Raw genomic sequence first — 14617 nt, 5'->3', positions numbered from 1 at the left:
CAGGTCCAGCAGAGGGCAATAAGGTTGATTAAGGGACTGAATCATCTCTCTTATGAGGAAAAGCTGAGGTATCTGGGTCTGTTTAGCCTCAAGAAGAGACAGCTGAGAGAAAACCGTGTCACTGTACATAAGTATTTGCAGGGAAGTGTCAAGAGAACAGAGCCAGGCTCTGCTCAGTAATGCCAAGCAGTAGGACAAGAAGCAATGGGCAGAAACTGGTGCACAGGAAGTTCCAGCTGAATATGAGAACAAACTTCTTTCCTGTGCAGTGACAGTGCCCTGGAATAGTTAGCCAGAGGGATTTTGTAGTCTCCCTCACTGGAAATATTTAAGAACTGTTTGGACATAATCCTGTGCCATGGTCTCTTGGATGACCCTGAGGGAGGTTGGACCAGATGATCCCACTGTTGTACCTTCCAACTTTACCCATTCTGTATTCTGTGATGCTGTGAAACAAACAAGTGTTTTGAAAACTGTTTTTAATAGCCATCACATTGGGCGACCTGTATATTGGGTCTACAAAACCCAAGTCATGGTTCATTTTTGCTAAGGCAGTTGCTTTGCTGTATTTGTCATCAAAGGGCTCTTAATGGGATTAAGTCAAAAAAGTATACATTTGTATGTTCTAAAATAGAAATCAATATATTTACAGAAAAAAAATTTAATCAATTTAACTTCTGGTAAAAAATATGTGTATGTATTATTCTCCACCACTTTTGACACAATTTGCAGCATTTTTAAAAATACTAAATCAAGGTAAAATCATATTCTAAGATATATAATTACTATTATCCTGAATTTCTATTCTATGTCCATGACTTACTAGTCTTTAAAGTATGTAGCATTAGTTTCTGTGAATACATGCAAATGGTGTCACTGCTGGATGAAAACACGTACCACAAATCTGCAGCTAAATTTTGTAGACTTAATGACTGTACAGTGCAGCTGCTTCTAGCTGTTAGCAAGAAAAAATATTTATCTAAAATCTTGATCTCATACTGCAATTTTTTATCATTTCCATCCTTATGAATATTTGATGTGGCCGTTTCTATACATTATACTGAAAAAATGGTTTTAATAACAAATTACCTTAAATGAGTAAGTCTTCCCAACAATCAACATTTTCATAAGTATTTATAAATTAACTAAACTATCTTTATTTCCTCCTGGTGATGGGGATAGATATAAAGATGCAATATAAACACACGAACAAACACATTTGAAAATTGTTGAGAGATTACATGCTTAATGACCAAGTGTTTGGTGATTTCAAAAGACTCTCAAGTACATTAACTATATGTTGGTATATTCTTCCACTGTTTACAAGTATATAAAGTGCCTGTAGTTTTGGGTATCTATGAATGTTTCACTAAATTCAATGCCATGACAATAAAATGGTTGCCTCAAAATAGGTGAGTTCAAGATGGAAATCGATGGTAGAAATCTAGTAACTCTTTTAACTGTATTAATATGTATAATGTGCATGTGCACAGTGTTACCATGTAGATTAGTGTTGTTTTTTGACCCCAGTGTTTAGAGCTGACAAAATAATGTATAATCTAAGTCAGCATAGCTTTGTTGACGCAGCTAGAGGTAAGTGGTTTTACATCATTTAGGCACTTGGCCCCAAATGTCAGTGTAGTTTTCAGACAACACTGATGTTAAATTGAAGTCAAGGTTAATAGCACATATTCATAATTTACAACAAACTTTGTTACAGGGGTGCTGCAATTACAGTGAGAATTATAACCCAGACTCTTCATAGTCAATGTTATATTAGAGAATATCCAAACATGTTAAAGTATTGAGAAGCAATTAGAGCATTTGAGCAATCTTAACTGTGCCCTTTAATGAATGCACATGCAAAGTATATAATCATAAATCTTACTCCTGGGGATATGACTAATTGGATTAATATTCACTGAACTGATCTGCCCGATGTAGTAGTGTGAGCAACAAAACCAATATTTGCTTTGACACACTAGTTCTGACATGATAGAGTTCATACCTATTAATTCCAGAGCACCAGTAGACCATTGCTTTTATGACTAATCCACTGACTTTGGTCGTTTGTAGGTGAATGACCACTGAGAGGTAACCAGGTTGCAGAAGTGAAGGGCCACAAGGTTTTTGAAAGTCACAGTGCTTAACAGCATTCTTGTCATTCCAGTTCTTTCAGCCCTTTAGCCACATGTTTGAACACTGAATTTGTCACACAGTCTCCTTTCCTTTAGCTGACACATTAAACAGCAAACTCAGTCATGTACACTGTTAATCCTTGTCTACAATTATACCTGAGTGCAAACAATCCTGAAGTTAAAGAATTCAAGCTTTCACCTTACCTGGGTCTGAATACACATTTAATCATCAAACGAAAAATCATCAGGTATCATGTGTCTTTTAGTTGGTTAAATAACTATACAATAAATATGTGATGAAGCTCCAATCTTCATCAGCACTGATATTTCTATACAGCTTTTTCAATGCTATATTTATATGCAATGTATATGAATATATATTAATTTTCCCATGTTTTATCTATATAAGTTTATTTACCTATTCCTCTAGAAGTTTATTACCTCTAGAAGTTCTTCAGAGTTCAGGTGATGGACTTTCAGACATTCTCTTTTCTAGCTGTTTCTCAGTAATTTTCAGTTTTGTGACTTGTATAAACATCTAATTCTTCAGAAGGAATAGGCAAGGAAGGAGAGGCTATGGGCTAGACCTTTATATTAAGGAGTGTTTTGATTACCCAAAGCTTAATTATGGTACTGATAAGTTTGAGTGTTTATGGGTAAGAATCAGGAGATAGGCCAACAAGGTAGATACCAAGGTGGGAGTATGTCATGAACCAACCAGACAGGATGAAGAGGAAGACAAAATATTCTCTTAGCAGCTGGGAGAAGTCTCTCAATTCCTGGCCTTTGTTCATGTGGGGGACTTCAGCTTACCAGAGCTGGAAATGCGGTGCAGTGGACAGGAAACTGTTTAAGTGGTTCTTGGAATATATGGAAGACAACTTCCTGACGTAGCTGGTGAGTGAAACAGCCTGAGGAGGGGCCCTGCTGGATCTGCTCTCTGTGAACAAAGACTGGTGGGTGCTGTGGTGGCTGGAGGATGTTTGGGCACAGAGACCACAAAATGAGAGTTTGTGATTCCTAGCAAAATAAGGAGAGAGATCTTCCAGAACTACTACCTCAAACTGCTGCATGGCTGATTTTGGCCTGTGATTCTATATAATAATTAGAATTTGTATTTTTAAAGTATTATAATGTCTTCATAGCATACAGCCATGTGCTGTTGTGCTTACTTTGGTCTGGTTTATGGAAAGGTGGTGTTGTATTTTGCCTTCCTTAGTCCTGTGCATGCATATTACAATTTTTGTTTGTTCTTTAATAGACTGAAAGAGAGCAAATACAAAATTCAATGCCCAGAGATGGCACTGAAGAATGTATGCAATTACAAGTGTCGGATCTGGTGTGTGAAAACGGGTAGTAGTTTAGTTGCTTACCCTAATTGTAAGGGAGCAGGTCAGCTCTGTCTGTGTATGTTAATTCTAATTGCTTTTTCCTGAGAAGAAATGTGTTTACATGTCGTAAACCTAACAGAATGCTCTCTTGGTATTAGAATGTAGTTGAAAGTCAAATGGATGCTACTTATTTAATGTTAAATTCAGTGTGGTTGTCACTCATACATTTTCAGCATGCTTTTCAGTGACCAGCTGCACAGAATATCCAATGTTGCAATATGCCAGGTTCTGTTTTCTAGCGTATCAGAAATTAGCAACACAAAAATACCACTCCGTGATACAGAATACCTCTCAGAGAAATTTCTATACCTGATCACAAGTAATAATAATATTTTTTAAAAGTCTAATGAAATCTAGTTTCTGGAAAACAGTATTTAAATACTAACATGGTTATATTTAAAAGCTGTGGTGAAGTTGAATTTGGAGAATCTGTTATCTACCGTAGCAGACTGTGCTTTAGAGTTTTTCCACATATCACTAGGTCTTAAGATCTAGCAGTTCTCATGTTGTACTGGGGTTACAGTTCTCAAATCCAATGCTTTTATGAATCCTACAAGAATATACCTTATAGTTTACAGCAAAATAAAAATTATAGAGAAGAATGTATGTATCTCTGTATACATATAATGTATATATGCACATATATTAAAAAATGTAGTAATTTATAAGCTGTAGCAACTCTACTGGATCTTCATGCCTTTTCTCTCAGATCTCTGATAATGCCTTTTGAACAAGAAGGTAACAGGAAGAAGGTGTGGGTTCATATAGGGCTTTGCGAAATCTTTAGATCATTTAAGAATGATTAGGGTCCTCACTAGTTCTGCAGTGAGTGGCAGACTGGTCAATGGAACGCTTCTGAAACAGAAGTAGATCTGTATACTGGACTCCAAAGCTTTGTGGATGAGAGGGTTTAGTAATGAGTTTAATTTGTACTAGATGATATTTTTTTTTTCTCCATGCTTACAAAAATTCTTCAGGAGAGGGAGAAAAAAGGTTATCTAGAAAGGAAATAAAAACACATATGTGAGTTGTTTACCTTAAGTATTTAAAGGAAGCAATGAAGGCATGAAATTGGAAAAGTAGAAGCATCTTGTCTATTGGCAAAGAAGCATTATATCAAAAAATGCAGATACAGTGGTAACAAATTCTACTTTTAATATCTACTAGAAGGAGTCAGATTTTCTATATATTTACATTTCCCCCCCTCTCTCTGTTACATTTTAACACCTTTTATGGTTCTTATAAGTTATCCCCCAGTGGTCTGGAGTTCTCTTTCTGATTTTGAAAACAATTGAAAGTATGACATCTGTGTTTGAAGGTGTGTATTTTAAAAGATAGGACAGAAACATTCATCCATAAATTCATTCAGACTAACAAGAATTTAAGCACTGTTAACAGTCAGAACAAAACAAAATCCAGCATGTAAAACAGTCCTGCTTCAGTACAACTAAGCCAAAATTTAGCTTTTCCTCCTGCAGGAACAAGAAGATTTAATCCAGTGCATTCATCCAATGCTATCACAAAGAGCAGTGTCTTACTGGTGATCTAATCTGGAAGTAGAGGAGGCATGGGGAATAAACACTAATTAATTTATCCATTGGGGGGATACTGAATAAGAACTTTTTTTAGTAAAAGGAAAATTACTGGAAAGGAAATGTTATGTTTCTCTCTGCTTGTGTTGACGCAGTGTTGCTTCACCTAGAGTACTGCATCTAGGTGTGAGGTGCTCAGCACAAGAAAGATGTGGACCTCTTACAGTGGGTCCAGAGGACAATCGAGATGATCAATGGGATGAAACTCCTTTTCTATGATGACAGGCTGAAAAAGCTGAAATTGTTTAGCTTGGAGAAAAGAAGGCTCAAGAGAGACCTCACTTGTACCTTGAGGAGGCTTTTAAAAGGAGGGAGAGGGAATTTTTATAAGGACAGATAGTGACAGGTGATAGTTTTAAACTGAAAGGGGGCAGGTTTAGATGAGGTGTTATGAAGAAATTTATTACTCCAAGGGCTGTGAAGCCCTGGAACAGGTAGAGCAGTTGCAGATGCCCCATCCCTGGAAGTGTTCAAGGATTACCTGCTGGTCATGCTGGTTTTGTTGAGGCCTGGGATACAGTTGGCTTTATGGGCTGCAAGCACATATTTTGCCAGCTAATATGGATCTTCTTGTCAACCAATACCCCCAAGTCCTTCTCAGATTTGCTCCCAGTCCATTCTTCATCCAGCCTGCATTTGTGCTTGGGATTGACATGACTCAGGTGCAGGCCTTTGCACCTGGCCTTGTTGAAATTCATTAAATTCTCATGGGCCAAACTCCTGAGCTTGTCCAGGCACCTCTGGGTGATGTTCCTTCTCTGCCATGTGTCAGCTGTGGCACTTAACTGCATAGAAAAGCAAACAATTGCCCAAAGAGTTTTCAAAGCAGCAAGCATTTACAGCAGTTTTGCAGGAAAAAGTTAAAAGACTTGTGTTGGAAGCACAAAGTCAGATTAGTTTTAATTGCTCTCTCATGCACTTTAAAGCTGTTTTTTACAGCTCAAGCCTGAGATGAATCCTTGAATAGTTTAAAGACACCTCACTATAAAAAAGAAGAACCCAGTACTTTGGAATGCAGACGAGTCACCAGCAATGTGATGCTTTAAGATGTTTTCAAGATCCATTAAAAACACCCTGAAGAATATCTTATGTCAGATGTATGTAATCTCTCTAGCTACTCAATAAATTGAAAAAACTGTGTGACTCATGTAATGATAAAGAATCTCAAATCTTTTGAAAAGGAGATTCTCTGTGTTTGGGCTGTGTAAAAGATAGTGGAAATGCATTTTTGAAAGAGCTGTTTTTTGAAGTGGTTCAGGAGTTAAGCTGTTATTGTCAAATTTCTCTCCTGCCTACTAGCTGGTATTGTCATTCCATTTTCAAGGTCAGAGTAAAGGTATTTAGTCATGATTCTCTTCAAAGTGTTTTGGCAGGACATAAATAGCTGCCTCTGATCTTTTATAGAGTATTAATAGGTGAGACACTTTTCTACCCGACAGCAAGCTGTCAATCAAAAGCTGTCAATTTTAGTTGGAAAAAGAGAATGATGTAGTGACCTTCCATATCAATCATTGATTTGATGTCTCTTCATGAAAGTTAGATCTTTCTAAGTTCAACAAACAAAATAAACTTGAATTATTATGTCTTGAATATAACATTTGTAATGGAAGCTATTGATACTTTTAGCAAAGCAAGTAGGCAGTTATGAGAATGCAGTGTCTCTATGGCATTAGAACAAGGTAGTTTGCATGAAAACTAAATATAGCCTGCAGTGTTAAAAGTACAAAATATTTTTTGTGGTGTTTTACCCTAGAATTTGTATATTAATGTCAGTTCAGTGAACTGTGTTTAAGGAAAAAATCTACAATAATCCCAGGCATTAAAAAATACAAGTTGTAAAACAAAAATCATCTGCCTTGCAGTAAAGTTCTCTAGTGAAAGGTCAGTATTACATTTATATATATATTAAATAAGTAACTTTTAAGTATATGTCTTTTTTTTTGCATCAATATGTGACATTTTCAGTCTTTTTAATTGATTCAGGGATATCTTGTTATTTGTTGCTAAAATTGTGTAAATTTCTTACATATATGACCTTTCAGATAATAACAAACAACTTAGTAGAAAGTGTATCTTTTATGAAAAACATGTCTTAAATTTTTTGGATCAGTACTTTATATTAAAAAGTAATACAGGATTGATGCACAAATGTTTGTAAGAGAATAGAAATATTTTTTTATTAATTTTCCACATGAAGAATGTTGTTTTTCTTCTGGGTCTCCTAAAAAATGAGAATTTTTTTATGAAGAAAAAATCCCCATCAGAAACACACTTATCAAGTGAGTAATATAGATAGAAATTTCCCATTCTGTGTTATATCTACTACTGCAGATGCCAGTAGAAAAAGAACTTTAACCATACAACTTGTAAAAACAGATTCAACCAAGGAGAGAGGAAAAATGGATCATAAATATACTAGATTAAACTTAATTATTTTTCTTTAAGAGGAAATCAGTTTGATTTGAATATTGATATCAGATTAATATCTTCTACTAAAAAACTTTGTTTTCAAGTTCTAGATGTTGTGATTTTTTTGTTAATTTTAAAGTGTTTTTTATGATCATGCCTGTCTTGGGGCTCCACTCTTTAAAGGGTGGATGAACCAACTGCTTGAGGAAATACACGGTCTCCATTTGATGTTGATGTGAATCACAGGTATTATCCACCACAGCTTGGTGAGGGAAAATATGATAAGCTAAAAGTAGTCTGCAATTAGCCAGGTGCTTTAGGGTGAGATTCAGACAAGTTTTGTGGGTAGCGCTTTTGTGGTTCAGCTGATATTTACAATATATGTAATGTACTGCAAGTGCTGTTAGAGCATATAGCAGTAAATTTGGCAAGTATGGCACAATTTTAAGTGAAGTAGTATAAATAATGCATAAGGAGAAGTACTTGTTTGAGCTGTGCTTTCACAGCCTGCTGGAATTGATCATAAATATCGTTTAGACAGATCACATGAACAGCAAAATTTACAGAGAGTCTATTTATTGCACTCTTTCTTTTGTATCTGTTTAGGAAATAGAAGACAATGGAGACTGTTCATTACTCTGAAAACAAAAATGTTTATATTAGTGTGACTTTGAGGTTATGTAGAGTCACATGCATGCACATACAGAGCTTTAAAAGAAAATAGATTTGGTCATATACCTTAGTCCAGAATAAAGACCCAGGTCGCCATAACAGTTTAGTTGATCAGCTTCCACATGACTTTGTGAGGAAGGAAATTGTGTTTCACATGGATATGTAGTGCTGAGGGTATGTTTTTGAACAGAAATTGTATTCAGGTTTTTAAAAATATACTTGTAAAATGTGGAGAGGTGTTTGTATTCAGAAACTGCTAGATTCCTGCATTTAAACAGCAAGTCCTTTTTCAATATATATCGCAAATAGTACTTAGATAGATTTTGTAATTTATTTTTGCTTTCAATTCAGTAAAAGAGTGGCATTTTTACTGAGTCTGTTTATTCAGAATTATCCTGTAATCAATTACAGTATTTCTTTTCACCTTTTTTTTTTTTTGTTTTGGTGTTTGTTTTTTTGAGGGGGAACAGGGAGCCTTTTTTTTTTAACTCTATTGCAGAAATATTTATTTGTAGAAATCTTATTATAAGATACACTAAGGGTTTGTGGTTTTGTTTTGTTTTCCAGGAGCACTGATACACCTTTTCTTCTTGTCCTGTCTTATCTTCATGTTCATACTGCTCTATATGCTTCAGAAAATTTCAAAGGAAAGAGCAAGCATGGTTTATATGGTGATGCAGTGGAGGAAATGGACTGGAGTGTAGGTATGTTACATATGCTTCTAACAGCAGTGGAAGGAATTCTTGACGACTTGTGTTCATGTTCACCAAATTGAGACCAGCAATTTGTGTCTATAGTATATCTGTCAAACTTGTCCTTTATACTTAGGGGAAAGAAATAGTCATTTAGAAAGCACAATAATCAGAGATTTTGCAATATCTACTTTATTGCCAAATTTGTTGTGTCCTACAAAAGCAGTTCCCTTCTTTGACTGTGAAGGTGGTCTATACAGTATGGACTTAGCAGAGATGTGGACGTCTAACTGTGGACTTTCGAAGCTGAGTAGTTAAATCTAACCCTCTGAGCTTCTGAATGCATCTGGCCTATTCAGATTATCCTTATAAAACAATCTATTATTTTTAAAAGTTACCATATGATATCAGAATCAAAATATTTTCAAATTAGGTCTATAATATGCACTGTTGGCAAAACTAATTTGCTAATTATTTCAGTGAGTTCTCTGAATTACTGAAATTAAGATGAGGTCCACTTCTGTTTATGAAGAATAGTCCAAAAAAAAAAGAATTTGCCTTTCAGAGCCTTCCATTCTCTCTGAGGCTGGAGAGGACTTGTTCCTTAAATCTTTCAACAGGCTTCCTGTATCTCTAGATGTATAGAAGTGTTTCTCTGATTCCACAGATAATCACCTGGGAAAACAAGTAAAAGTTCATATTTGTAAATAATCACAGAATAGCAGTATTGTAGGTGCTAAAGATGACTTTATGGTCTTCCTTCCTGTATACCCCATGTTGATTCTCTTGCCAGTACAAGTCAATGCAAATTGTCTTTCTTCAAGAAAGCTTTCTGACGAAATTGCTATAAACAGTTATTTAGCTTTGGTGCATACATAAATTATGCCAGCATGTGCAGTTGAACATGTATTCTTTGCATATTTTGCATCAAGAATTCTAGTTGCAGAAACAGTGGGCAAAAGGCATACTTAGAGATTTGTAATGTACTTATTGCAGTATTTACAGGAGTGGGGAGAACTGTTGTGGGAAACTATAATGTGCTTAGGAAGGGTTTTCAATGTAGGACATAACAGAACAATAGTCTTTTTTAAATCATGTTTTGTAAAGAGACAGCAGGTTTTGTTTTATTCCAGTTCTATCAACCCTGAATCTTTACCATGTCTATCAGTGGCCACCAGCATTTGGTCAATTGGGTACTTGCATTAGATAAAAGAATACATGTGTTATAATTTCTGTTTGCATCCCCACTGTAGCAATCTACTGGGCATTAGCTGATTTTACTCTCTGTGTTTGATTTCCTGTTTCTTTTTCTGTTGTGCAATATTTACCTTATTCCAGCCTAATTGGTTATTTGCTGCTGCCATTACATTTTGCTGTTTCCTTGCTGCCTCAGAGAGTGTCTCTAGGGTTTAAACAGCAAGTTGAAAAGCAGGGTAGCTGACATGCTGCTGTTTCAGGCTATTTAGTGATGCAGAGGTGGTAACAGGTTGAAAAACACTGCTCTTTTCCAGAATGACCACAGGCTCTTAGGAGATGTGTCAAATAAACCAACTGTAGGACAGAAACATGCTATTTAAAAAGCTTGGGTTAAATCAGAGATACAAGTCTAATGGTGATAATATGGGAAATTAGAACAAATTTAGAGAAGATACACAAGATTCTTCAGGTATTTCCTGTTTATTACAGGTACATCAGGGACAGACCCACAGATCCACAACTGTCATTTACTAGTATAAAAGTAACGGGGGTTCTTTTCAGTTGGTTTGGTTTTTTTCAGTTTTGGTCATGTCTTGTAAGATCTTGTTGATGAGAGATGGCATATTTGCTCCAGGATGTAGAAAATGTGTTTAGTTCCTCTGCTACTTTCTCCTCCATTATTAGTGTGATGAAAAAAATAAAAGTCATGGCTGTCATTTTGAAATGAATCTGGAAAAATAATATAGCTTTTCTTTTTTTTCAGTTGAAGGGAGTACTTATTTCCATTAACCTCCACTGAAAAGTCCAGTTTTAATGCATCAGCTATGTCAGAGAAAGTAGATTGATTCACTGTACTGCTTATATCAGTAACCAGTATGTTCTTGGAAATGCCTCTGAAGATGCTACAGTAGAAAAATTTAAAAAAAAAATTGTCTAGAAAAGATGAAAAAGTGAATACTGTGAGCTTTTCAGAAATGGAGGTTTTATCATTCACTTTACAGAAATTAGTATTTATGCATAGATGAATGTAACTTGCAAAAGCAGTAAGAACAATAAAGCCCAGATATAACACTATGCTGCAAGACTTTCTAAGTAAAGACAACACAGCACACGAAGAAAACATGAGTGTATTCAAAACTACATTATAGAACAACGTCAGAAATCTTTGACCTTTGGTAAGAAAAATACACCAGCTTTCACTGAGTTCTAAAAGAAATTTACAGTGCTTTCTGCTGACTGAGACATGTTGTAGAAGACCCTTGTGGATGACTTAAAAAAGGAGTAGAAAGGGAGTAGAAGTTGCAAGTAGAAATACTACCAGGTACCAGTGATGAAGAAGATATAAAGACTGAACAATGGAATGCAGCTGAAATATTATTCCTCATTTGAGAGATCAGATGGAATCAGAAAGACTTTAGGTGCCATTTTCAAGAGAGAAAGCAAAAGCTTTTCTTGTAAGATGGAAAAGTACACTCAAGACTCAAAATTCTAAATACAAAACAGTTCCATTTTCATTTGTTTATTTATTAAGAATCAATACCAAATTGGATAATTATTCAATTGTAAGGCAATAGTCATACTAGGAGGAGAAAAGCCCAAAAGACACATTAATAAAATACTTCTTTTAATATTTCATGTTTGTGACTTGTTAAACCAATACTGAAGAGTATAATTACAATCCACGTCAAAAATCCAAAATACAAAGCCTCTTGATAAGCTTTGGGACCATGTATGTCTATTGCTTTTTCATACTGATGTGTGTATAACAGAATCTAATGTTGAAAGCATTCACAGTTATAATGTCACTGCATGTGACATGCCTTAGAAAATTATTCTCCGGCTAATAACATTAATTTTCTTTCAATGTAGTCTGAGCTACAATTAATGCTATTAATTATAATTCATATGAGAGCAGATGAAATAATCTTACAGTCTAAAAATGGAAAAATAAATGATGAATGAATCAGTGAATGCACTATCATCCTTTTCTTCCTTCCTCTATTCCCTTCTTTGATTCCTTCATTCCTGATTGAGTATAGGAAGAAAAATGGATATGCTCAGAAATTGTTTTTGATCTAAATTGCATTACAGTAATTTAATCCAAAACAGATCACTGCAAAGAGTTTTGGAGCCCCCTGTAGACTTGCATGCAAGCTGTGTGAAGACACTAATCCAACACAACTTTTGCAAATGGCTGGTTATTATTTTGTTAGCAGCAGCAGAACTAGATATCAGGTTTTCTTCCTTTGTAGGATAATCCCAGCTGAAAGGCTTAGATGTAAAAAAATCTCAGAAATTGCAGTCTGTCACAGGCTGGGTAACTGTAAAGTGGGGGCCTTGTCTGGATGTCTTTATTATATGAATGTCCTGCAAGCTGAAAAACCTTAACTGCCCCTCTCCCGTGATCTTTTGCCCTGTCTTAGGATCAAGTTAATATTATAAGAAAATATTACAAGTCATCTGATACTAGTTATTGGGAAGGGAAGGGAAGGGAAGGGAAATAAATCTCAAAGCACCTTACATTTAACTTTCATTTTAAATATCTTAAAATGTTTTACAGAATTTTATAGGGAGAGCATAGCTCAATATGTTCCCAGTACCAGAGGGATAGAGAGCTACTGAAAGAAAGACTAAAGCATTTTTTAAGAGAAAAACCTGGGAGAGCTGGGGCTGAAGCTCTATTCAGCCTGGAGAAGAGAGTATCTTACTGTCCTATATAAATACCTGAAGAAAGGGTGCAAAGAGAACGGGCCCAGGCTCTTCTCATTTTTGCCCAGTGGCAAGAAGAAATGGGCACAAATTGAAACATGTGAGGTTTACTCTGAACATCAGGAAAAACTTTTTTACTCTGAGGATGATCACACACTAACACAGGTTGCCACAGGGGTGGTGAAGTGTGGAGATGGTCCAGTGCTCCAAGTGGCCCTTGTTTAAGCAGCAGGCTTGGGCAGGGTAGCCTCCCGAGATCCCTTCCAACATCAATCATTCTGTGATTCTGTGAGATTCTGGAGAAAACAAAAAAAAAAAAATCTGTTTACTAAGTCAAATCATATTTGAAACAAAATCAAATACAACTTTTAAAAGTCAGTGTAGAGGAACAAAGGAACTCTGAAGCTGTCCTCCTCTGCTCTTCTCTAGTGTGACCCCACCTGGAGTAATGCATCCAGGTCCAGAGGAAAGCCACAGAAATGGTCAGAGGTCTGGAAACAATCTCTGAAGAAAGGCTGGAAGAGCTGAGGTTGGGGAGCTTGGAGAGCTGAGATTGTTTAGCTCAGGGAGGGAAATGTTCCAGGGTTATTGCTGCCTTTCAATATATAAAGGGGGACTATAGAAAAGGTGGAGAGGGACTTGCTGCCAGTGGCTGTATAGACAAGACAAGGGGCAATGGTTTTAAACTGAAAGAGGACAGGTTTAGGTTATCCATTAGAAAGTAATTGTTTGTGATGAGGGCAGTGAGACACTGGACCAAGTTGCCCAGAAAAGCTGTGGCTCTCCCATCACTGGCAGTATTCAGGGTCAGGTTGTACAGGGCTCGGAGCAATGTGGCAGGGAGATTGGACTAGATGATCTTGGAAGATCCCTTCCTATCCGAACCATTTTGTGATTCTCTATTACTGTGATTGACAAATTTTGAGGATGCTAATGACATCTTAAGTAGATTTTCCTTACAAGGAAATAATATCCCATAATCTTTTTTTAAGTAAAAGTAGCTATGTAATTAAACTTTAGGTATCTGAAGAAATTGAACCTTACATGAGGAACATTTATGACTTGTTGAAGCATTTGCAATACTCTGCAACACAACTCTCTGGGGTGACATGTAGCCTGTACTGAAATGCAGCAAGGCAGATGCAAAGTATACTTACCTCACTGAGGAAGGACAGCTAGGGTACAATCTAGTAGGACTATCTGAAAGTCAGACCACTTTTCAACTGTTTTGTTTTTTTTTTTTATTCCACTGTTATCATTATTAAGAATTTTCTATAAATACATATCTTCACAAAGCACTTCAAAAGAGGAAGAGAAGAACAGAAGATTCATCAAGCCAGCTCCAGACTTTTGTGAAAAACATCTAATTTATTTATTCCCTAATGAGATTTCCTAGTGTTGTAAAAGAGATTGTATCAGTAATATGTGCAGAATTAAGCTGTGGCTCTAATTTCTATACCACCCAATTGCGAGATGATGAAAACTAAATTCTTACATACCTTTTATCTGATGAATTTGTGCATGTTTAAATTGTTAATATGCTAAGCAAGTGAACTTGATCACATCTTCTACTTTTAATCTTTATTCTACTCTGGAATAATGTAAATGAAAGGTCTAAGTGAAAACAATTCCAATTTAATATAAACTATTTTTAATGACCCCTGTGGCATCTTTCTCTCTTTTTAGTAATAGATGTACTACCACTTCATTAGTAAATGAAAATAATGCCTTCAAAAGCATTAACAAAACAAAAATTACTTTGGAAAATGTAATGTATTTAGGAGACAGAAAACTGAACTATGCCCAAAAGACTCATA

At 35.8% G+C, this 14617-nt stretch overlaps 1 protein-coding gene across 1 annotated transcript in view; it reads left to right on the top strand.

Annotated features, from left to right (window-relative positions):
• The window catches only part of STS (steroid sulfatase), a 97870-nt gene that overhangs the window by 25146 nt on the left and 58107 nt on the right, over positions 1-14617 (top strand). The window contains exon 6 of the mRNA XM_053971062.1: positions 8770-8906. Coding sequence (XP_053827037.1) covers positions 8770-8906 — 137 coding nt within the window. The remainder of the gene's footprint in view (positions 1-8769; positions 8907-14617) is intronic.

The sequence above is a fragment of the Vidua macroura genome, chromosome 2 (genome assembly GCF_024509145.1).
Source record: "Vidua macroura isolate BioBank_ID:100142 chromosome 2, ASM2450914v1, whole genome shotgun sequence".
Classification (NCBI taxonomy): domain Eukaryota; kingdom Metazoa; phylum Chordata; class Aves; order Passeriformes; family Viduidae; genus Vidua; species Vidua macroura.
The sequence above is the reverse complement of the archived record's forward strand: the minus strand, read 5'-3'. Positions and strand labels throughout refer to the sequence as shown.